The sequence below is a fragment of the Procambarus clarkii genome, chromosome 33 (genome assembly GCF_040958095.1).
Source record: "Procambarus clarkii isolate CNS0578487 chromosome 33, FALCON_Pclarkii_2.0, whole genome shotgun sequence".
Taxonomy (NCBI): domain Eukaryota; kingdom Metazoa; phylum Arthropoda; class Malacostraca; order Decapoda; family Cambaridae; genus Procambarus; species Procambarus clarkii.
In genome coordinates, this window is record NC_091182.1 from 34216189 (window position 1) to 34242174 (window position 25986).

General features: G+C 42.8%; 1 protein-coding gene across 3 annotated transcripts in view; it reads right to left on the reverse strand.

The window, feature by feature from the left end:
- The window catches only part of LOC138370890 (PDZ domain-containing protein 8-like), a 213436-nt gene that overhangs the window by 182486 nt on the left and 4964 nt on the right, over nucleotides 1–25986 (reverse strand). For all 3 annotated transcript variants that reach the window (XM_069335534.1, XM_069335533.1, XM_069335532.1), the window contains exons 2-5: nucleotides 24510–24822; nucleotides 10369–10479; nucleotides 1224–1416; nucleotides 853–938 (exon numbers count right to left, since the gene is read on the reverse strand). In XM_069335534.1, the coding sequence (XP_069191635.1) occupies nucleotides 853–938; nucleotides 1224–1416; nucleotides 10369–10479; nucleotides 24510–24746 (627 nt within the window). In that variant the 5' untranslated portion in view covers nucleotides 24747–24822. The remainder of the gene's footprint in view (nucleotides 1–852; nucleotides 939–1223; nucleotides 1417–10368; nucleotides 10480–24509; nucleotides 24823–25986) is intronic.

Genomic DNA, 25986 nt, shown 5'->3' on the forward strand with positions numbered 1-25986 from the left:
AGATAAAATCAAAGATTAAAAACACAGTACTGGAAACCATTGTCAAGTGTAAAGAGAAAAATAGGAAAAAAGAGAGAAGAAAGGAAAGAGGGAGTAAAAAAGGGAACAGAAATATATTGCAAATGATTTGTAAAGTTCTTTATCTCAGTTGGATGAGTCAGCTACAGCCTGATGTTTTAGCAGTGTTCTGGGAGGAATATGACTGTTGGTTTAGATTGCAACTGAAGGTGTGTTGTTTTGAAACAAATTGAGCTGGGCAGGGAAACCCAGATGCAACAAAAATGAATATGCCACATGTAGTTCATTGGGGTGAGATTCCACTGTATCATTTCAAGGGAATCTCATAGACCCAACACTGCATAGTAGTTGGGTCTGGTTAACAAAATCAATCCAATCGGACTAGAGATTGTCGATACCATATCAAGATGACTACCAAGGGGCAATTGAGAGATTTCTGCAAATGTTGAAAAAGTAAGTGGCACAGCATTATTATGAAGCAGGACAACAACTGGGATAAAGCTGTATAACCAACTCAATTTGTAATATGCTATGTAGTGATAATCCATTCTCACCACTTCCTTTAATGCTTTTTCCTATTGTCATGGACAGGAATCCTGTCAGGCATATCAAGGCTCACATAGCTAAGGGCAACAATGCCAGTTAGTAAACAGATATAAAAGTGTTAGAACACTGTCCAAATGACACACACATCCACTCCACCACACCAATGGTAAGAGATACCTTGAAGGTCATGATGGAAGGATTAGTATGACATGAATATAAGAAACAATAAGCTGTACTAAATATAAATATGGTATACACAAACAAATACATTGTGACACATTATCTTACTTGAGGTTCTTCATAAAAAGAGAAGCTCCAATGGGTGAAGGGATGCCGGGAAAACTGCAGGCGACCATTGCCAGAAAGATGAACAACTGTAGACAATGATGATCAAATCAAATACCATAGCATGAACACGGCTGATTTATTAAAAAATTATTATTCTTAACATAATTAATAAACGCTAGAATGACTACCATTAGTTAAGTATTAAACATTTTGCTTCAATGTATGATACTTTATGTAAATTCAAAATCCCATATTTTTTGTTGCCCATATATCCTAGGAAATGGCTTTCCTTAAAACAGCTCTTTATAACAATATTTAACTCCATCCCAGACAAACAAGCACAACGTGCTGAATAATACGTAGAAACAAACCTTTAATTTTAACCATGGCAGGCTTGGAGAACCGTGAGGATGCATCAACAGCCAACTGGATTCCACCATTGTACTCCACTTCTACCATGATGTCGATTTGTTCAAGAGTCGAGACATCGGGTTTGAGATTCACACGTTTAGCTGTCACTGCTCGAATGACTGGGAAGTTTGTTCCTAGATTCAAGTCTCGGATCTGAAATCAGCATTCACATAGATCCTTATTTGAAAAGGCAATCCTGTTGTACTTTATATACTTTTCCTTATTTAGCTTATCTGTACAGTACATGGCTTACCATATCAAAATACAGTATGCATAGTAAGGCTAACAGATTGAAGGTGAAACGTTGTCTGCATCCTGCGATGCCCTGTGACCCCCCACATCCTCTGTCTCCACGTCCTCCACTCCCTCCCGGTCAGACAAATTCTTCTGGCCTGATACATTCATCATCGCTTTTGATGCCGATACGCCCGCTGATCGGAGTGTATTTTGGAAATAGTAGGGCACGCAGTCTTTTCTATCAAGTCGTTCCCGAGTTCTTTACGATCAAGGTGCCCAATTTCAGGCCGAATAAATGCAGGAACTTGATTGCAGTGGACCACGTTTCCTCCGGGGACTTGGTGCTTTCAGACACTACTGATATCTGTGGTTACAAGGTCCGTTGTTATAAGCCTCTGGGTGACCGTTTGGTACGATATGTGGTCCGGCATGTTGTTGATGTTAGTGCGGACGACATGAAGGCGCAACTGCAGGATGGTGACCTTCCGATCTTTGGTGTCAAGAAATTTATGCGTAGGATTGATGGCGACCTGTGTGATACCAGCACTACCCTCCTTACTTTTCTCGACTCCCTCCCCCCTGATCGGGTTTGGATTAATGGCTTCCTCCATAAATTGGAGGTGTACGTTTCCCCATCCCACTCAGTGCTTTCATTGTAAGGGTTTTCACCATACTTCCCATTGCTGCACCAATGACGTTCGTTGTGGCAAATGCTCTGGTTCTCGTTACATTTGTGACTGAGTCTGACAAGCTCTGTTGCTCCAACTGTGGTGGTGATCATGCCATCACTTTCTAGCAGTGTCCTTCCTACATTACGGCGCTCACTAAGGCTCTTCCTGTCGTCACTCCGCCCTCCAGTCGTGCTTTGCCTCATCCTGCCCCAGTTCCTCGTCACCCACCACTTCCCCCTCTGTCGCCGCCTTACCTGTGCCTGACCTGTTTGTCACTGACGTTCCTCTCGCCCCTGATGCATCTTCTCTCCCACCCGCCATTCAACTGAGTCCCGATCTTGTTGACGCTATTGTCGCTTGCTTTGTGGATGCACTCGAGATGATGCTGGTCCACCTCATCACTAAATTCTTTCCGCAGTCCATCCATCCCGTTCCTGAGGCTGGCCCGTCTCTCCTCTCCTCCACTTCTTCTACGGTTGACGTCCATCCTCCCGTAGCTGCCTCTGCTATCTCCAATGCATTTGAATCGATGCTGGACAACATCCTTCGAAGCTCCCTGGCGAGTCTTCCCTGTCTCTCCCCACCCAGGCTGCCTTGCCGCACATCTCTACCCCTGGTACTATGCGGAAGCAATCCTCCGTCGTCCTGATTTCCAAGCGCCCTGCCACCTTGCCTGATGGGCCTCCTACATCGCGTTCTCCCACAACTTGTCCTCGCGCCCTTCCTAGGTCTTCCTCCCATTGTCTTGCTGCAGCTTCTGCGGAGTCCAATGCATTAGCGTTCCAGTCGTGAGGCTCCAGATGCCATCTATGTACCTTGTCCTGTCCTAACCTCCTGTCCCGTCTTGACTTCCTCTACCCTTCTACACATTCGCTCCTTGTACCTTCTTCTGTTCGCGCCTCCCTTCCTTTCTCATGTCTGCTTTGCATTTGCCTCCTTCACATCCTTCCACCCCCCCCCCCCCCCCCCGCCCTTCATCTCTTGCCTCCATCCCTCGCTTTCTTTATTGTGGAGACACTTTGCGTTCCCCTTCTGTTTTCTTTATTCCCATTCTGCATTCCTTTCTTCTTGTTTATTTTGCCTTTATCCTCGCCCACTTTGACGGCGCCGTTTTCTTCTTGACTCGGGCACGTCGTGACTGTTGGTGTGTTGTTGTGCATTGTCATGTACACATCTTTCTACATTATCACTAGTGCAGTTTATGGGAGGATATACCTTCATGCAAACTGCACATATTTTGAAGCAGAAGAAAATTGATCAGTTAAGTCAGCCTGCTTAATGCAAATTGGTAGCTCTACTTAGTAATAAAAATTACTGTTAAGCCCTATAAAAAAAGGTTTGAAGGCCCTAGTTAGTAATTAACAGTAATTCTTATTACTAAGTAGAGCTACCAATTTATGTTAAGCTGGCTGGCTTAACTGATCAATTGTCATTCAAGGGATTGAATGTGCAATTATTTGTGAATGGATAGCACTGGTGTTAGGGCTTTCTGAAGTGTAAAGGCACAATTCAGCCAAGTGTTTAGAAGACCCATGACCAATGGTCACCTTCAAATAATTACCCAAGTTTTTTTACCTAAGTGTAGTTACAGGATGAGAGCTACGCTCGTGGTGTCCTGTCTTCCCAACACTCTTTGTCATATAACGCTTTAAAACTACTGACGGTCTTGGCCTCCACCACCTAACTTGTTCCAACCGTCTACCACTCTGTTTGCGAAAGTGAATTTTCTTATATTTCTTCGGCATCTGTGTTTAGCTAGTTTATATCTATGACCTCTTGTTCTTGAAGTTCCAGGTCTCAGGAAATCTTCCCTATCAATTTTATCAATTCCTGTTACTATTTTGTATGTAGTGATCATATCACCTCTTTTTCTTCTGTCTTCCAGTTTTGGCATATTTAATGCCTCTAACCTCTCCTCATAGCTCTTGCCCTTCAGTTCTGGGAGCCACTTAGTAGCATGTCTTTGCACCTTTTCCAGTTTGTTGATGTGCTTCTTAAGATATGGGCACCACACAACCGCTGCATATTCTACCTTTGGCCTAACAAAAGTCGTGAACAATTTCTTTAGTATATCGCCATCCATGTATTTAAAAGCAATTCTGAAGTTAGAAAGCGTGGCATAAGCTCCTCACACAATATTCTTTATGTGGTCCTCAGGTGATAGTTTTCTATCTAGAACCACCCCTAGATCTCTTTCTTGACTGCACATTGGTGCCAACACCTCATAGGTCAGTGCTAAGTTTCTACGAACTGAGCTAACAAACTGAATGACTGAGTAGCCAGCGCAGGGAGGGAAAGGCTGCGCAGACGAGCAGTGCTGCAGTAGAAGATAACGCTTGCTTGTGTTTGTTTCCTTGGTATTTGAGGTAGTTTTCTTCCCTTTTTGGCTGTTAGTTGTCATTTTCTTACCATGTGGGGTTTGCTTTGTTATGCCTACCATTCTGGGTGCCTAACCCCGGTCGATGGCAGATAAGGAAAACCCCAACCACATGGGGGGGTTTTCAGGTCCATTGCTTCCTGCAACCTCTCTGAAGGGGCTAGGTTCTGGCTCGTGGTCCCTGGCAAGTTGAACTCCATAGCAAATGCCCAGATCTAATATATCACACATTAGCCCGATAGCTCCAGGGAGCCAAAGGGGTTCCCCACAGAAATACCAATCTTATGTAATCTCACATACCCATTGTACCTTCTTGTAAATTATTATTATTATTATTATTATTATTAATTCTATGAATCATTTTCATTTCAAATTGGCATGGTTTGTGTTCGTTTAAATATGGACTCTTCTTCCTTTGAAAATAAGGTTTGAAGGCTGGGGCATAGAAAAAATGCTAGGTTAGTTGTGAAATCTCGTTACAAACAGGTTCTCCCTCATATGAGAGGGAAATTAAAATTTCACTTAGTGAAATGAGCCCATAGATCATTGGAAATATTAGATACTAGTATTAATAGTAACTCTCTTAACTCGGTGGACAAAATATCCAAGAGTAATGTTAATTCAATGTTGAATCAACTTTGGTAGTGCTGATTTAATATTGAATTAACATTACACTTGGATATTTGCCCCTGGGAATATGGTTCTAATCACATTTCTTGGGTGGAGCCCCTTGAGGCTCCCAGAAGCTATCACACTTGGCAAGTATAATTGGACAGACTTGTTGCTAGGCAAGGAAGTGAATGAGATGTATGTCAAGTTTTGTGAAATATATGATAAAGGCACAAAAAAATTTATACCAAAACAGAGATGCAGAACTAGGAAACAGGATTAATTCAACAGAAATTGCGAGAGGACCAGAGACCAAAAGATACAAAAATGGAGTCAATACAGGAAGAGGCCAAACCCCCAAACATACCAGCGATAAAAAGATGCAAGAAACAACTGCACGGCAGTGATTAGAGAGGCAGAAAGAAATTTTGAAAAAGGGATTGCAGACATATGTAAAACAGAACCAGGTCTATTCTATAAATACATAAACAACAAATTGCAGGTAAAGGATAATATTCAGAGATTGAAAATGGGAAATAGATTCACGGAAAATGAAAAGGAAATGTGTGAAACATTAAACGAAAAGTTCCAAAATGTGTTTGTACAAAATGAAATCTTCAGGAAACCAGATCCAATAAGAATTCCAGAGAACAACATAGAGCACATAGAGGTGTCTAGAGACGAAGTGGAAAAAATGCTCAAGGAGCTAAATAAGAACAAAGCAGTTGGTCCAGATGGAGTTTCACCATGGGTTCTGAGAGAATGTGCACCTGAGCTCAGCATTCCACTTCAACTGATTTTTCAGGCATCCCTGTTTACATGAGTTGTAGCTGATGTGTGGAAAAAGGCTAACATAGTTCCAATCTACAAAAGTGGAAGCAGGGAAAACCCCCCTAATTATAGACCGGTATCATTGACTATTGTAATAGTCAAAATATTGGAAAAAATAATTAAAATTAAAGGGGAAGAACACCTGGAGAGAAATGATATAATATTAGACAGACAGTATGCTTTTCGATCTGGAAGATCCTGTGTATCGAATTTACTCAGTTTCTATGATCGAGCAACAGAGATATTACAGGAAAGAGATGGTTGGGTTGACTGCATCTATCTGGACCTAAAAAAGGCTTTCGACAGAGTTCCCCATAAGAGGTTGTTCTGGAAACTGGAAAATATTGGAGGGGTGACAGGTAAGCTTCTAACATGGATGAAAAATTTTCTGACTGATAGAAAAATGAGAGCAGTGATCAGAGGCAATGCATCGGAATGGAGAAATGTCACAAGTGGAGTACCACAGGGTTCAGTTCTTGCACCAGTGATGTTTATTGTCTACATAAATGATCTACCAGTTGGTATACAGAATTATACGAACATGTTTACTGATGATGATAAGATAATAGGAAGGATAAGAAACTTAGATGATTGTCATGCCCTTCAAGATGACCTGGACAAAATAAGTATATGGAGCACCATTTGGCAAATGGAATTTAATGTTAATAAATGCCATGTTATGGAATGTGGAATAGGAGAACATAGACCTCACACAACCTATATATTATGTGAGAAATTTTTAAAGAATTCTGATAAAGAAAGAGATCTAGGGGTGGTTCTAGAAAGAAAACTATCACCTGAGGACCACATAAAGAATATTGTGCGAGGAGCCTATGCTACGCTTTCTAACTTTAGAATTGCTTTTAAATACATGGATGGCGATATACTAAAGAAATTGTTCACGACTTTTGTTAGGCCAAAGGTAGAATATGCAGCGGTTGTGTGGTGCCCATATCTTAAGAAGCACATCAACAAACTGGAAAAGGTGCAAAGACATGCTACTAAGTGGCTCCCAGAACTGAAGGGCAAGAGCTACGAGGAGAGATTAGAGGAATTAAATATGCCAAAACTAGAAGACAGAAGAAAAAGAGGTGATATGATCACTACATACAAAATAGTAACAGGAATTGATAAAATCGATAGGGATGATTTCCTGAGACCTGGAACTTTAAGAACAAGAGGTCATAGATTTAAACTAGCTAAACACAGATGCCGAAGAAATATAAGAAAATTCACTTTCGCAAACAGAGTGGTAGACGATTGGAACACGTTAGGTGAGAAGGTGGTGGAGGCCAAGACCATCAATAGTTTTAAAGTGTTATATGACAAAGAGTGTTGGGAAGACGGGACACCACGAGCGTAGCTCTCATCCTGTAACTACACTTAGGTAATTACACTGATTCAATGCCATACTATTAGGTGTCATCAGTGACTGAGTTCTTATTGGCCTACGGGGACCTCGAGCCAAAACCTGGCCCCGTCTGTGAGGTGAAGGGAGTGGTGGCACTATGAAAACCTTACATTTCAAGTTATTCATGTCTGCCACTACTAGGGAAGCACCCAGAAAGACACCAAAGCAAAACTAACTACTGCATGGTTAGAACGAGACCATAGCATCAAAACTGCCAAAAGAACTCCCCCAAACAGTGGTGGTGGTGGTGGTGGCACCATGAAAACCTTAAATTTAAAGGTTTTCATGGTGCCACTACTCCCTTCGCCTCTCTGAGAGGGTGAGGTTCTGGCTCGTGGTTACCGGTAGGCCAATAAGATCTCTGTCACTGATGGCACCTAATAGTAAGGCACTGAATCAGTGTACTGTAATAGCTGCAGGGAGCCTTTGGGGCTCACCGAGAAATAGGCATTTTATTACAATCAATGCTGGTTTTTCAGTCATTTTTGTAGATGGACACAATGTTAGAAGAAAGAAACAGGTGATGCAATGTTTTTTCTGGTCTTGACAAAATAAAAGTATACAGTATTCACTCTATTTAATGGCCTATATGGGGGCTATACCTAGGTCGTTATTTCCGGGGCTCCGGTATTTCCGAAGTGTCAGTAATTTTTCAATTAACATTTAGGTAGGATATATTTTATACTGTATAACTAAAATTAAATAAAGTTCATTGTGTAATTGCGTTCCAAGTTAGATCCTGTGTTAGTGCCCATTCTATCACAGGTTAAAATTAATAATTCCTTCATATGACAAGTTGGATCATTCACGTAAGTGGACAAGTGGACCAAACAACAAGTGAACCATATTAACCAAACACCTACCTCCCTCAGCACCACTCTTCCCTCACCCCCACCACCACCACCACCACCACCCTCCCTCCCTCACTGCTTCAATCCCTCCCTGCCTCTCCCCCTCAATGCCTCCCTCCATCACTGCCTCCCATCCCTCCCTCAATGCCTCCCTCCATCACTGCTGCCCATCCCTCCCTCAATGCCTCCCTCCATCACTGCCTCCCATCCCTCCCTCACTGCCTCCCTCCATCACTGCCTCCCATCCCTCCCTCAATGCCTCCCTCCATCACTGCTGCCCATCCCTCCCTCAATGCCTCCCTCCATCACTGCCTCCCTCCATCACTGCCTCTCCCCCTCAATGCCTCCCTCCATCACTGCCTCTCCCTCTCAATGCCTCCCTCCACCACTGCCTCTCCCTCTCAATGCCTCCCTCCATTACTGCCTCCCATCCCTCCATGCCTTCCATCCCTTACTCAATGTCTTCCATCCCTCCCTCACTGCCTTCCTCATAACATGAGAACAGCAGGCTGTGGAGGTGGGAGCTACTAACGGGATTGAGAGGGCTACTAACGGGGTCGAGAGGGCTACTAACGGGGTCGAAAGCGCTACTAACGGGGTCGAGGCTAGGCATAGACCCGGACATGTCTGTCAGCGGCTGCTCGCAGATGCCAACTGTGCATAATTCATAAATAAAACTAATTTTTAATTATTAAACAAGAAACAATAAAACGTGATAATGATTAATAATGTATATTAACACACAAAAATTAACATATTTTGGCATAAATATTTTACAGCTATGATTAAAAATTTTAATACAATATGGGCGAGAGGTTTGGCAACCATCACGTGGTCAGCAAACCTTCCCTCCTCCGCCTCCCTCACCACCACCACCAACACTCCCTCACCATCACCACCAAATTGTGTGTGTGGTGTGGAGGAAAAAAAAAAAAAAAAAAAAAAAAAGAGTAGTTAGTAAACAGTTGATTGACAGTTGAGAGGCGGGCCGAAAGAGCAAAGCTCAACCCCCGCAAAAACACAACTAGTAAACACAACTAGTAAACACACTTGTCCCAACATTCCCTCCCTCACCACCACCAACACACCCTCCCTCACCACCACCAACACTACCTCCCTTGCCACCACCACCAACACTTCCTCCCTCACCACCACCACCAACACTACCTCCCTAGCCACCACCACCAACACTACCTCCCTCGCCACCACCACCACCAACAGTCCCTCCCTCGCCGCCACCAACACTCCCTCCCTCGCCGCCACCACCACCAACACTCCCTCCCTCGCCGCCACCACCAACATTGCCTCCCTCACCACCATCAACACAACACCCTCACTGTTTTCATTCCTCCCTGCCATTTCCCCTCAATGCCTCCCTCCATCAATCCCATCCCTACCTTAATGCCTTGGAGGTTGGTGGCCTGTTGCCATGTGAGGGCCTACTAATACTAAAACAAACCCAATACAGTACTGACCTACGATTATATCGACCGCCAGACCGGTATATGAGGATCCAGATACCGGTCTCCCAAACCGGTCGTTATTATCGGCAGATTGGTAAATAAGAGGGCATTAAATCGAGTTGATACTGCATACAGTATGTAAAATTGCATCTCTAAAATGTTTCCTAAAGGCATCTCTGATTGCAACAAATCCCTTACCCCCAACAAATCTGAGTTGGTCCCATATAGTTTGCCGAGATGAGGTTCCACTGTACTGTATGAATGCGCTAATTCTGGTAACTCAAACGAATTAGCATTCAGCGTTTTTGGGTAAACGGTAAGAGTAAGAAAGTAAATATGAAAATGTATGGGTAAACAGTGAGAGTAACAGGGTTGTTACAAAAAATAGTGAATGTTAATTTTTGGATATTTCTAGTAAGAAATTTGGCTACGTTGAATATTTGACTGACTCAAATGGCCAATATAATTCAGATTACCAAGCTTAGACAGTACAGTATATTCTGTGACAAATGACTGAAAGCCTAAGTGGAATAAACAGCAAATACACAAACACAATGTTGGGCATGAATAGAGATAAATTTGTATTAAAAAAGCCTTTATGAATTCAAATTCTAGATCAGCTTTGTTCATATTTTAAAATTAAAGACTTTCTTACCTGCATATTGTGGATGAACTTGGAGAGAGCTTTATGCTTCAAAAGATCATTAAACTCAAGTGTGAGAATGTTTGTGAGCCAACGCATGATTCCAGATTCATGACGTTTTTCCTGAATGACAAAAACACTTTAATAAAAATATATCACTTATCACAACAATAATAACAGTAATAAAATAATAATAATAATATACATTATTTGCAAAAATACAGGATCAAATTACAGTGATTACTTAGTAGGTACACAACAGCATTTGTATATTTTATAAAGCAACTACTGTAATTAGCATAGCATGTAATGTAAGGGTAAACTTAAGATAATGAGTATTGCATTTTCACATTTTTGAAGTAATCCTTATTTTAGATATAAGACATACATATAAATGATAAAAAGAAATTGAGCAAATAATATTAAGTTTTCTACTGTGATACTTAAAGATGAAAGACATTGACTAGTTTATTTTGTGGAATCTCTAACCTTAGTGTTAATTATAATAGTATCTTAATACTTTATTATTCACAATAACAGCAAACATAAATTGTCTTATACACAAAGAAATCACACTAATGTGGTATATATCAATGAGAAAATCAACTGGAGAACTGTTCAATCCACGCACCTCCACCTCCGCAACAAACACTCCCTACCCAGGGCAGGACGGAAACCGAAGACCCCCGCTCCACCCCAAGGGCAAGGCTAATGCCAAGCGACAAAGACCTCGATGGGAGTGAGTCCCGAAAGCCCCAGAGAAGATAACCCTGAACATGCAAGGGTAGTACTCACAGGGTGTCAAGGGAAGTTAGCCCTTAATGCATGCAGCCCTGCATACAGAAGAACACCTGAAGAACCACCCCACACAGCTGGCACAGCCACACAGGGCAAAAATCCAGATAGGAAAGCGAGGCCAAAGGTAATTTGTGCCCCCAGTGCACAAGAATTGAGCTGCCAGCTCGCCTGAGTGGGCTCAGTCTGAGGCGGGGAAGGTGCTAACGAGCGGGCGCGCAAGTTGGATGACTATTATGCTTGTTTATTTTTATTCTTCGGGGGAAAGGGGAGTTCTTTGGCTCTGTTTGGATATAGGTTGCAATTTTCAGCTGTTGGAGGTTTGTATTGTTACGCCTACCTTTCTGGGGGTATACCTCGGTCGATGGCAGACATGACATATTCTACATTCAGATTGCTCATATGGCCATTGCTCCCTGCACCTCTCTGAGGGAGGCCAGGTTTTGGCTCGTGGTCCCAGTTGGCAGAACTCCCATAACTGATGTCCCCAAACTAATATAGCTCATATTAGTCTGGATAGCTTCAGGAGCTGACGGGGCTCTCCACAGAAGCAACCCAAACGAAGGTCAAGCATGCTGTGTTCTATGAGAAAATTAATTCATTTTTTTAGATTTTAATTATTTTAAAATGTGGTCATTGGCAACTACCCATTGGCTTGGAGGTTCCTAGCCATCTGATACCCTCTCAGTCTTTTTTGGCATTGTGAAGGAAGGAGGGGTTATGGTTCCCAATGAAGCACAAATGGGGGTCACTTTTTGTTGTAATATATCATTAATTTTATTGATTATTCCACATGAATATGTTAAAACCTAATTACAGTATTGAAACAGAAAACATAATGAAAATACAATATTTGAAATAAATAAATATAACAGACTATAATTTTCTCGTCAAAATGACTACCAACGAGTGACGCCACCACACTTGCACCCGCCTCTCTGGGAAAATTCCACAATACAGAGCACCACTTGGTTTCCGAACCCCTTGGGGACGAGACCCGTCGGTTAACATGTAAGTTCGTATACGAGAAATAGAGGGGAAAAAATAAACTAGAAATGTAAAAAGAAATTTTTCCGAAAAATTTATGAAAAAAAAAACTCTAGGGAAAAAAATCGTCAGGTTCATGGCGTAAATGCAACCGTGTTTTGTTTGTACTCATCAATAAGTGAAGTCCTGATCCGCTTTATAAAAGTCCTTAATTGTTCCTAACTGATTATTAAGACGTCTGGCAAACATCCTCTGGATGTTTCCTGCCAGCCTGCAGGCACATCCTGCCTAAAATATACGATGATGTACTGTACATTTAAGAAACAAATCTGGGTCACAGGTCTGTGGAGTGTGGTTAGGCTTACGGAGTCAGCCGGTCCCTCCCCCACCACCGACACACCTCCCCCTCTCCCCCCACCACCGACACACCTCCCCCTCTCCCCCCACCACCGACACACCACCCCCACCCCCCACCCCAAACCCATACACACACACACACACACACACACACATCATCTTGCAGCAGAGGAGCTCCAGCATATTTCAACAATCCTAAGTATTGTAGTACAGGTTGATGGTAGTGAGTGGTGTCCCACAGAACATGAAGGTATAGTGCTCTTGAAAAATAGGTGAGATAACAGGAAAGTGCTAAGGGAAGTGAAAAATCGGATGAGAAAAAGTTGCCCTAGTGTTTACAGTGCAGAGAAGAACATTCAAGATGGCCACTGGCAAGGGGAAAAACAAAACAGAGCTTGATTTTGAGGGATTCAATGAAGAAAGCATTGATATTAGTAGTCTACATAACAAGTTGGTAAATTTAGATACTATAGTGAACTCTCATGTAGAAATAATTAGTAAATTGAAAGAAAGTAATGACCATTTGAATAGCAAAGTTTTATGTCTTGAGGGTTTAGTGAAAGACTTGCGCAAGGATAAGAATCAATTGGAAACAAATTGCAAAGCCATGGAAGAAGAAAATAAACTCTTAAAAATAGCTTTGGAAGAAGTTAAAGTAAATTTAAACATAAATGACTACAATAGGTTAGGCAAGGAAATTCAACAGGAGAAACAGCTTTTGTCAGCACAGATGGAGGAAGTTACACAGGGAATAGAACAGTGCAAGAAAGATATGCAACTCACTTATGCACAAGTGGCCAAGGAGAAGGAAAAAATAGAAGAAGCAGTAAAGGAAGTCAAACACTGCAGCAACCAAGATAAAACAAACATTAGGCTGGAAGTGAGGAAAGAATTGGCATCTAACCCGAAGTTGGTGCAAAACACAGTTGATCGGAGTAAGTCCCTGATCATTTTTGGCTGCAAAGAAAAGGCGATAACATCTAGGTCAGAAAGAGCTGTAGAAGAAGCTAAAGTAGTAGATAAAATTGTTGGCCTCGTGGAAGGTCTTACAAACAGAGAGAATGTGTGCGACTACAGGAGAATAGGCAGGTACGTAAAAGGGAAAGATCGACCTTTGAGGATCACCCTAAACGGTGCCAAACAGATGGAAGAAGTACTAAGGAATGCTAGAAAATTGCAAAGTGATGAGGATGGGAAAGGGTGGTCGTTAAGACGAGATCTTTCAAAAGAAGATAGAGAGAAGCTGAAACTGAACCTCGCCGAGGCAAAACATTTAAATGAGAGCAGGAATGAAGAAGAAATAAATTCTTTTTTCTACAAAGTGATAGGGGTAGGCAAACCAGTAAAGTGGTACATAAAGGCAAACCAACAAAATCAATAGAGAGAGGGGGAGTGAAGAATAAGGAGAGGGGGAACAAGTTCCTGAAGATTGCATACACCAACATAGATGGAGTGAGATCGAAGATACTGGAGTTAAGTGATGTAATACAGCTGCAGACACCAGACATTGTTGCACTCACGGAGACAAAACTTGAAGATGTAATTTTAAATGAGGTCATATTCCCAAGGGGCTACTCAATTTGGAGACGGGACAGAAAAATTAGGAAAGGCGGTGGCGTTGCTGTGCTGGTAAAAGAACACCTAAAGGTGAAGGAAATAATGACTGCCAATCCACAAGAAGTTGACATAATAGCACTAGAGATCTGCTATGAGGATGATAAACTAATGATGATAAATGCATATAGTCCACCGCCAAGCAGCACATGGTCAAAGGAGGAGCTAGATAGTAAACGTGAAGGTCTTATAACAATAATGAGAGAGATTATAGCGAGAGTGGATAACGATAGATCACGACTGTTGATAGTCGGTGACTTCAACTTGAAATCCATAGACTGGGAAGCATATGAAGCTAAAACAGAAGATTTTTGGACCTGTAAATTTGTAGACCTCATCCTGGAAACATTCTTGTATCAACATGTTAAACAAGCTACGAGGATGAGGGAAGGGGACGTTCCCTCCATGCTAGATTTGATATTTACCAGGAAGGAGGAAGAGATATTTGACATTCAGTACCTTCCTCCCTTGGGTAAAAGTGACCATGTCTTTTTGGGAATAAAGTATGCAATGCGTTATAAGCTGGAAGAAAATAAGGAGGTTGAAGCAGTTGAAAAACCAGACTTCAGGAGAGGACATTATGGTGACCTTAGAAATTTTTTTAGTGAGTATAATTGGACAGACTTGATGCTAGGCAAGGAAGTGAATGAGATGTATGGCAAGTTTTGTGAAATATATGATAAAGGCACAAAAAAATTTATACCAAAACAGAGATGCAGGACCAGAAAACAGGATTGGTTCGACAGAAATTGTGAGAGGGCAAGAGACCAAAAGACACAAAAATGGAATCAGTATAGGAAGAGGCCAAACCCCCAAACATACCAGCGATACAAAGATGCGAGAAACAATTATACAGCAGTAAGGAGAGAGGCAGAAAGAAATTTTGAAAAAGGGATAGCAGATAAATGTAAAACAGAACCGGGCCTATTCTACAAATTCATAAACAACAAATTGCAGGTAAAGGATAATATCCAGAGGTTGGAAATGGGAAACAGATTCACGGAAAATGAAAAGGAAATGTGTGAAACATTAAATGAAAAGTTCCAAAGTGTGTTTGTACAAAATGAAATCTTCAGAGAACCAGACACAATAAGAATTCCAGAGAACAACATAGAGCGGATAGAGGTGTCTAGAGATGAAGTGGAAAATATGCTAAAGGAGCTCGGGAGGAACAAAGCAGCTGGCCCAGATGGCGTTTCACCATGGGTTCTGAGAGAATGTGCATCTGAGCTCAGCATTCCACTTCACCTGATTTTTCAGGCATCCCTGTGTACAGGAATCGTAGCAGACGTGTGGAAACAGGCTAACATAGTTCCAATCTACAAAAGTGGCAGCAGGGAAGACCCCCTCAATTATAGACCTGTATCATTGACAAGTGTAATAGTGAAAGTATTGGAAAAGCTAATCAAAACTAAATGGGTAGAACACCTGGAGAGAAATGATATAATATCAGACAGACAGTATGGTTTTCGATCAGGAAGATCCTGTGTATCGAATTTACTCAGTTTCTATGATCGGGCCACAGAGATTTTACAGGAAAGAGATGGCTGGGTTGACTGCATCTATCTGGACCTAAAAAAGGCTTTCGACAGAGTTCCACATAAGAGGTTGTTCTGGAAACTGGAAAATATTGGAGGGGTGACAGGTAAGCTTCTATCATGGATGAAAAATTTTCTGACTGATAGAAAAATGAGGGCAGTAATCAGAGGCAATGTATCGGAATGGAGAAATGTCACAAGTGGAGTACCACAGGGTTCAGTTCTTGCACCAGTGATGTTTATTGTGTACATAAATGATCTACCAGTTGGTATACAGAATTATATGAACATGTTTGCTGATGATGCTAAGATAATAGGAAGGATAAGAAATTTAGATGATTGTCATGCCCTTCAAGAAGACCTGGACAAAATAAGTATATGGAGCACCACTTGGCAAATGGAATTTAATGTTAATAAATGTCATGTTATGGAATGTGGAATAGGAGAACATAGACCCCACACAACCTATATATTATGTGAGAAATCTTTAAAGAATTCTGATAAAGAAAGAGATCTAGGAGTGGTTCTAGATAGAAAACTATCACCTGAGGACCACATTAAGAATATTGTGCAAGGAGCCTATGCAATGCTTTCTAACTTCAGAATTGCATTTAAATACATGGATGGCGATATACTAAAGAAATTGTTCATGACTTTTGTTAGGCCAAAGCTAGAATATGCAGCTGTTGTGTGGTGCCCATATCTTAAGAAGCACATCAACAAACTGGAAAAGGTGCAAAGACATGCTACTAAGTGGCTCCCAGAACTGAAGGGCAAGAGCTACAAGGAGAGGTTAGAAGCATTAAATATGCCAAAACTAGAAGACAGAAGAAAAAGAGGTGATATGATCACTACGTACAAAATAGTAACAGGAATTGATAAAATCGACAGGGAAGACTTCCTGAGACCTGGAACTTCAAGAACAAGAGGCCATAGATTTAAACTAGCTAAACACAGATGCCGAAGAAATATAAGAAAATTCACCTTCGCAAATAGAGTGGTAGACGGTTGGAACAAGTTAAGTGAGAAGGTGGTGGAGGCCAAGACCGTCAGTAGTTTCAAAGCGTTATATGACAAAGAGTGCTGGGAAGACGGGACACCACGAGCGTAGCTCTCATCCTGTAACTACACTTAGGTAATTACACTTAGGTAATTACACTCTCTCAAAGGTCACGTGGTTCACGGCTCACTTCAACACCCATATATCGCTTCCTGCCTGCCTGCCTGCCTCCTTCCCAGCCTGCCAGCCTGCTTCCTTCCCAGCCTGCCTCCTTCCCAGCCTGCCTGCCTGCCTCCTTCCCAGCCTGCCAGCCTGCTTCCTTCCCAGCCTTCCATCTTTCCCAGCCTGCCTGCCTGCCTCCTTCCCAGCCTGCCAGCCTGCTTCCTTCCCAGCCTGATTCCTTCCCAGCCTGCCTCCTTCCCAGCCTGCCTCCTTCCCAGCCTGCCTGCCTGCCTGCCTCCTTCCCAGCCTGCCAGCCTGCTTCCTTCCCAGCCTGCCAGCCTGCTTCCTTCCCAGCCTGCCTCCTTCCCAGCCTGCCAGCCTGCTTCCTTCCCAGCCTGCCTGCCTGCCTCCTTCCCAGCCTGCTTCCTTCCCAGCCTGCCTCCTTCCCAGCCTGCCAGCCTGCCTCCTTCCCAGCCTGCCAGCCTGCCTCCTTCCCTGCCTGCCACCTTCCCAGCCTGCCAGCCTGCCTCCTTCCCTGCCTGCCAGCCTGCCTCCTTCCCAGCCTGCCAGCCTGCCTCCTTCCCAGCCTGCCTGCCTCCTTCCCAGCCTGCCTGTCTGCCTCCTTCCCAGCCTGCCAGCCTGCTTCCTTTCCAGCCAGCCTGCCTCCCTCCCTGCCACCATGCTAACGGGTAGTGTGTGTTAGGCTTATCTTCGGGAATGAGCCGGTCTCACCCCCACCACCAACAAACCACCCGCCCCCCTACATCCCATCTCTCAAGGTCACGCGGTTCAACCGCGTGACTACCACTCACTCCCTGCCTGCAAGCTAGCCTGCCTGCCTGCCTGCCTGTGCCTGCCTGCCTGTGCCTGCCAGCCTGCCTTTCCCTCCCTAATTCTCACTACTACTTCCATCCCTTCCTGCCTACCTCCTAGCATCTCTCCCTACCTCCCCCTCCCTCTTAGCATCTCTCCCTACCTCCTAACATCTCTCCCTACCTCCCCCTCCCTCCTAGCATCTCTCTCCCCCCCTCTCTCACTGATTCTCCCCCCCCCTCATTCATATACTGCCTCCCACCTAAACTCCATCGTCCATCCACCCACCAGTCAGCCATCACTGACGCAATGCGTGCATTTGGAGCCAACATGGTGCACAGATGTTTCTTGATTGTGCAGATATGTAAAACAAAAGCACAGAATGAACATTCCAGCCTTATGGCAATTCAAAATAATCGGAATAATAGGCCGTGAATCTGTGAAGTCACAGTGGGCAAACTGGACCATCGCCCACCCACCACCACAAGCCGGCGTGACGCTTGGCGGACCCCTTCCTACCCGAACTTTGTTCGGGTAGCATGACTCCCCAACCCCAATCGGGAAACTGGAAGTTTCGGAAAACTAAAGTTCGGAAACCAAGTGGTGCTCTGTACTAAATAAATTTGTCCATGGCCTAATATGGCTCTGTAGTAACTACACAATTGCTGCATGTTGCTATTGGAAAGCCCTGGACACATTGTAGCAATACTGTACATGAATTTTAACTATAGTTACAATTGGGCCTGACAGCTGAGTAGACAGCACTTCATGTTCGTAGTCCTGAGGTTCCAGGTTCGATTCCCGGTGGAAGCAGAAACAAATGGGCAGTTTCTTTCACCTTAATGCTCCTGTTCACCTAGCAGTAAATAGGTACCTGGGAGTTAAGACAGCTGCTACGGGCTGCTTCCTGGGAGTGTGTAACAAAAAAGGAGGCCTGGTCGAGGACCAGGCTGCGGGGATGCTAAGCCCCAAAATCATCTCAAGATGACTCAAGATATAGTATGTATACACAGTATTCACACTGTATATTAGTATAAAATATTATAGAATACATATATTTCATTCACCTGAGCATTAGAACATTTGAACCTGACCCCATGAGCAGGAGACATAAGCTCTAACCACTATGCTATGAACAGCTTTAATAAGGAAAGATTTGAGAAACAACTAATTGCTGCCCAGCTGAAATTTTATACTTTTCCTGGCTGCTACTAAAGCACACAGGAGTTAGTGATCCCTGCCCATGTCATTATATGACATGGCAAAGCTCACTAATTCCTATGAAAGAATAAAATTCCAAGCACCAGAGGAGAGCAGGATACATGCCAACCCACCAACCAGAAGCAAAACCGGACCGAAGGGGACACTGGAAGGCTAGGTAAAAGGAAACTGGCCAAGGTAGTGCAAAAGCAGGCTGGGGGCATGCAAGACAAGAAGCAGAATAGAGCCGAGACCATCGACCCCAAACACAACCCGCAATGGCTCTGCCATCTCCACACAACATGAGGCGAAAGAAAACTGGGACAGCCACAAACATCGAAGACCAGGGCACCACAGCCAACACTGGAAAAGCTCCTGCTGACGAGACCAAGATATGAAAAGAAAGAAGCCCACCCAAAAAAAACTAGAACCCCCCAAAAAGGGGGGAAAGGCCGACCAGACACAATACGGCCCAAAGTAAAAACAAAATGCCCATGAATATGAATAGAAGAAAACCCGACGAGCCATCACTGACCACCCAGGGAGGGGTGAAGGACTGCCACAAATGGAAGGGAGGCTACCTGTTGAAGATTCCGGGGGTTAATGTTCACATGGCCCCAGTCTTTGACCAGGCTTCCTGGTTGCTGGTCTGATCCACTAGGCTGTTTGATACGGCTGCTCGCAGCCTGATATATGAGTCAGCCTGGTTAATCAGGTATCCTTTGAAGGTGCTTGTCGAGTTCTCTTTTGAACACAGAGAGGTCGGCCAGTTATGCCCCATATGTGCGAAGGAGGTGTGTTGAAAAGTCTTGGGCCTTTGATGTTGATCGAGTTCTCTCTCAGTATGTCTATTAAACCTTGCTCTTCAGTGCTCTTATTTTGCACATCCTGCTATGTCTTCTGGTCTCATATGGTCTTACTGTATTTCTGTGAGCAGATTTGAAACCAGTCCTTTTAATATTTTCCAAGTGGAGATTATTATGTTTCTCTTCTGCCTGTGCTACAGGGAATACAGATATAAAACTTTTAGATGTCTCAATAATTTAGATGTTTTGAGTGAATTCTAGCAGTAAAGAATCTTTGTACACTCTCCAGGTCAGCAATTTCTCCAGCTTTGAATGAGGCTGTTAGCGTGCAACAATATACCACTCTCTGAGAGCACTTGTGTCTTAAAAAATATCATCATAGGCAGCCCATCCTCCTGTTTTGGTAGTACAGTACTCTTAGTAACAACGAGGACCATAGTATATATACCGACGTACAACGAAATTAGAAGGTAGAAATCTGAACTATTGTGTTGGACAAACTGGAAATCTATTTTTTTACTTTATTTTTTTACTTGTGCTGCTTTGACAAACTAAACTAACCTAACCTAACCTTCCTAGTCTTAGTATGCGATATCTGAGGCCTAATATAGTACACATGTGTGCTATACTAGGCCAAGAAATATTTAAGTTTATGTTTTAGCTTTATTTATTTTAAAAGAATTCCTTACTAGTCAGTATACTACTATCTAAAACCTAAGAACGTATGAATTCTGACAACTGTCACAATAGGTACTACTGTATCTAAACAGAAGGATGGGTTGTCATAGGCATGGCATCTTTTGTTTGGAAGGTTCTTGTTATCCAGCTTGTCATTTTTCTTGCAGCTGTAACTGCAACTTTGTTGTGCTCTATAGAAGTAAGGTATTCTGACATGAGTACTTCTCCAGTGGCTGGGAGCTACCAGAGACCTGGCAACTGATACACCCAAAAGCCTACCCCAACACACCACTGGCAAGGCCCCAGCCCAAACAGACTGTGACAAAAGGAGAACAAAGCCCTCCAGGATAGAACCCAATGGCAGAGAACCATCAATAAAAAGGGAGGCACTGCAAACCAATGCATCAGAAGGAAAAAAGGGAGGCTGGGAGAGCCTGTGCCACTACCAAAGGAAAAAGTCAAAACAGCCAGATGACCCAGAGGTGGACGGCTAGGAAGTGGCTTTCGCTACCAGGAGCACTGGAATGGACAGGAAGGGAGCAGCTGCATGAACCCACACACAAGAAGGGCAGGCACAACTAGCAAGTACGAAAGGTATCCCAGAGAAGCCTGAAGCAGTCTAAAACCATCACCACAAGAGCGAGGACATGACAAAAAGGTGCAAAACCTTTTTGCTTTGCAAAAGATGTCTGCAGGCCAGGGACACTAGAACCCGAACAACAACGAATTGGGAATGGAATACGCAGGAAGCAGAAAAGAACCACATAACCCATGACAAAGGAACATGAAAGGCAAGCACCTGCAGGGCACCAGTCCCAATGCATGCAGAATTAGACCCAAATGGGAGCTGCACCCATAGGGAACAAGCAGGGAAAGGGGAAACAAAAACCCCACACCCCCACAAGGAAAGATCCCCCTAAAACTCCACACACCCCACAAGGAAAGACCCACTGCAAAATGCCCAAGTAGCCACAGAGTTAAAAAGGTACCCAAGGCCCCAACACCAGCTCCTCTTAAGCCCCGAGAGCCACTACCAGAGGGCCGCAGGGCACAGCCAATGTCCACGCCCACTGCCTATAAAGAACAGGAGCCCAAGGGAAAAGCTTCAAACAGAAAGAGGGCTGGCAGTATGAAACTCCTTAACCACTGCACTACGCAATGTACTTTTAGGCGTTCAACAGGTGGTGCGCAACGCGCCTCAGGGATCTTATAGTTATAGCGTACAATTCAAAACTGGCGCGCAGTGACGTGGGTACGAAATGTATGCCTGAGAGCCCCAGTGATCATCCACCATTTTGAAAAAAAATCCCAGAATGCTCCAGGGCTGTGGGGAGCCTCAGTTTCAAGGAAGCAACCATGTCAGACACATCGTCTACGAGCTCCCGCTCCACGGTCGGCCGCTGACACGGAAAACGACTCTCTGAGGAGGAAATACGCGACATATTGTATGATGATGGAGCGATGGATGATAATTTAGACTACGCTCCAGAGAAAGACCTAACATAGAGGTCTGACACGAGTGAGGGGGGAGAATGAGGTGGAGGAGGTCGTGAGTGAGTACAATACAAGTGCCTCACCCGACCTGCCTCGCCACCCCAGGTCAACACCGTAAACCCTTTAACTGCGCAACGCGCCTGCAGGCCCATGTCTGGCGTGAGCTATGTGCCTCCGGGTATTTGTATTTTTCACATTCCATTCAAAACTCCCGCGGCTACATGGGGTTCATATCAGCTTCCTCAGGGCTCTTGTAAACAGACGCCATCTTTAAAAAAATCGTGGTCCACATTCCCGGGTGTGAGAGCCTCAGTAGTGAGTGAGCAACCAAGGCCGGCGCATGCAGGATGAATTCACAGCACTGCTGTTCAGCTTGTGACCACAGCATCACCTAATAATGTCAAAATATATATATAACTTGTATTATTTAGCCATGATAGTATTACAGAAGAGCCTGAGTGTGATAATGACTGTGTACAATGTTCAAATATTAGTGATTCAATGCTGTTCACGATGTTCACAGCACTAGCCACAGCACCACAGCATTATTTCGTCCATCTAGGAATCTTCAAACGACTTCTTAGGTTCCTTTACCTAAGAAGTTGATGCCAATAACTCTTATATACTATACTTGTACTGTACAGGCAATCCAATACTCGGCACCAGCGGAACGGGCAAGAGAGGACACCAAAAAGGGGATGATCCACACGAAGACACTAGGTAAAACGTAATAGTGGCATGAATGGCATGAATAGAACCCTACAGTGGGAACGGGTACAAGTGAAACAAAAAGCCAATGAAAAGACCCAAAATTAAAACAAGTACAGTACTGTACTGCAATCTCTCAGGACACCAGACTGTGGAGGATGAGTAAACAAGGGAGAAAACTAGACCAAACCAGCGAACAGATTGGAAAGACTACCTCAACGCACCAGGGTGAGGGCGTGCGAACCACAGTGCTTGTCACTGTGGCTTGTCAAAGGTTCCCCTCATTTGCCTTGATGATCTTTTCCAGGTGGACTTTAAAATTTAACAGTTTAACATTTACGGCTTCGGCAGGTTGGCGGTTCCATGGGTTTATAACCCTGTGGGTGAAAAAAGCATTTCCTGTCCTCAGTCCTACATTGTGGCTTGTTGAGCTTGAAACAGTTGTTCCTTGTTTGTGTTACATCTGACTTTTTGAAGAAATTGTCCAGATCAACATCCTCCAAATGAAGAGGTTTTGACACATCAGGAGACATCTACACAATGATCGATTGAGATCGTGATCCCAGCGGAAAATGTCCATAAAACATGTAAGTTGACCTCATGGAATGCCAAGAAACTGGAATAGGCAAAGACAAAACAGAAAAATGAGAGGTCAAGAAATGCCAATCTCAAGTCTTCAACCATGTCTGAGGCTTTCCCCTCACCTGCTGCTCCACCTGCCAAGTGCCTGCGACTGAGTGAATGGCTGATGCATGAAAAAAAAAAAAATGTGTGTGGTGCTTTAAGCCAGAGTCAGCCATTATCCTGAATAAGCTATCCTTGATTTAGCACAGTCATGCATGGATAGCTTTCAAGTGCCACACAGGGACCCTCAAAGATCAGAAAATGTGAGACAATAAACAATGTGATCGATTATGCAGCTGATAACTTCTTAGCAATTGAGATCAGATATCACAACAAATGCTGGTTGAAAGATGCACATAGTTACACACCAGAAAATGAGTGAAAATGATAAACTCCCATGCATGCACGAGGCTCGGATTATCTTTTTTTTGGCCACACCAGACTGACTATCTTTGAGGAAAATGAGCTAAGGTCACTACAGAGCCTCCTCAAAAACTACAGCTCAATCATATATCAGTATGGCTTCCAAACATCCAACATCAAGTTATCCTATATCAAAGATGTCCTGACCTGGGAGTTTGAGGGCAAAATCAGCTTCCTCACATTCAGAGGAACCAGAGTGATCAACTGAAGAGAGTGAGGAAGATGACAGTAAGGAGGGGGGGGGGAAAGGGGATGATGATGTGTAGAGGAGAATGTGGGGGGGGGGGTATTCATCAGAATCTTATGACTAAGAATCTAGGCAGGCAGAATACTCCGATTCGGACTGATTATTCCTCTCAAGGTCATATTGATTCATCAGTTACAATGTCATAATGTGAAATATGACAAAAGCATAATTGTTGACTTCTAAATGTGTTGTGGTGTAATTTGTTTACAGAAAATGGGCAAAAAGAATTATTTTCAGGGTAAAATGATTCTCTAATTGATATGTTTAAGTACTGTAGTTTCATTTGAAACTGTTCAAGTTACAGCTATTAAAAAAACAAGAGATTATTCTGAAATGTAATGAGCTATTATGAGGACATTCGGTGCGCGTTTGTTTTACTTTTGCATATAATTAGTGACTACAGTATATGAAATATACAAATACTGTACTTACTAGGTAACCACTATAATCTGAATCTTTATTTTAATAAATAAAATATTATTAATGTAATATAATAGTCTTTAAATTAATAGTGAAGTCAGCTTAAAAGCATATTAAAACAGTACCAAGCTGGCAATTAATGTGCATTTTTATAAGAAAGTATCAATGAAGGAGTCAAGACAGAATATACATCAAGCAATAAGTGAGCAAACTAATAGGTTACTTCATTATATAGTACAGTACAGTATATCCAATATAAACAAATGAATACTGTACTGTACTCTTACTTGGAAAAAGAACTGGAGTATTAAGTTGAGTGCCAAGCAGGTCTCACGACGGTGGAACCCATCTCCTTGCTTTAGCTTATCTACTAGTTCTTCTGGCAGGTTAGTGTCTGTTATTGATGGCTTTTTGGATTCTGGTTCTGGCAGACTTTGTGTTGTTAACCACCACCATGCTGAAACTACTACGCTCACAGCACCCGCAGCAAATACAAAAATATTCCACAAGAGAATTCCAAGCATCCTGATGACAGTTGATAGTGGTATCTAATTTTGAGTTAATTAAGAGATATCTGGAATCCACTGATGCTCATCCTCACTGAAAATATAGCACAAATTTTATATTAAATAAACTACATCTTTCATATTCACACTGGTGAGATACATGCACACACAAACGGAGACTAACAGGCACACATACCAGCAATACTACGAAGCAAGAAACAATTACACAGCAGTGAAAAAGAGAAGCAGAAATTAAATTTGAGTAAGGTATAGCAGAAAAATGTAAAACAGAACCAGGCCTATTCAATAAATTCATTAAAAGTAAATAAATTAGAGATATAAAATAGTAGATATAAAAGAGTAAATAAAAAGCAATAAATTCAATTATTCATTAAAATTCATTACATTAAAAGTAAAATACAGGTAAAGGATAAAATTCAGATGCTGAAAAAAGGGGAACAGATTCACAGAAAATGAAAAGGAAATGAGTGAAACACTAAACAAACATTTCCAAAATGTGTTTGTGCAAAATGACTGACACAGTCATGATCTGACCCTGGCTGTGGGCTGTGATTGGGTTTCTCCCTTTCCTCTCCCAATCGCATCCATCTCTTCGCCTCTCCACCAATATTCTCCCTCCACTAACTTCCTCCTCTCCCTCTCTCCTTCCCACTTCCACACCCTCTACCTGTCTCCCTCCCTCTCTTGTCTCTCCACCTTTCTCCCACTCTACCCAACATCCTCCATACATACATACATTATCATGGGGGTGAGGAAGCATCAGCCTGGAGAAAAATAGTGAGTAATATTGTAAAGTTCATAGTTATTAATAAAATAATTATAAATATATACTTAGTCCATTCATAATTACATGCCAGCATTTATCCTCAGCAGCACCCCAACACTTGATAAGACCAAATGTACAGCACTCCTCATGAATTGTCATATGTTCTATATACAAATACATTCACTCTCTTTATAAACTGCTGCTGCCCAGCTTTGTATCAGCTTTGTCACACAGTTATTTACCATGATTTCCCACCTTCCTCTTCTCTTACATTAAATTTATTTTGAATACACCCTTTACTAGTCTTCCATTATCCATTAACAGAGTACTGTATGTTTAAACCATCTCAGCATGTTCTCCTCAAACTTGCAGTTTACTGACTTTTGTACTTCACATCTCCATGATATTATAATTTATTACAATATTTACTTTTAACACTGACCTCATCCATGCACTGTATATATATTAAAC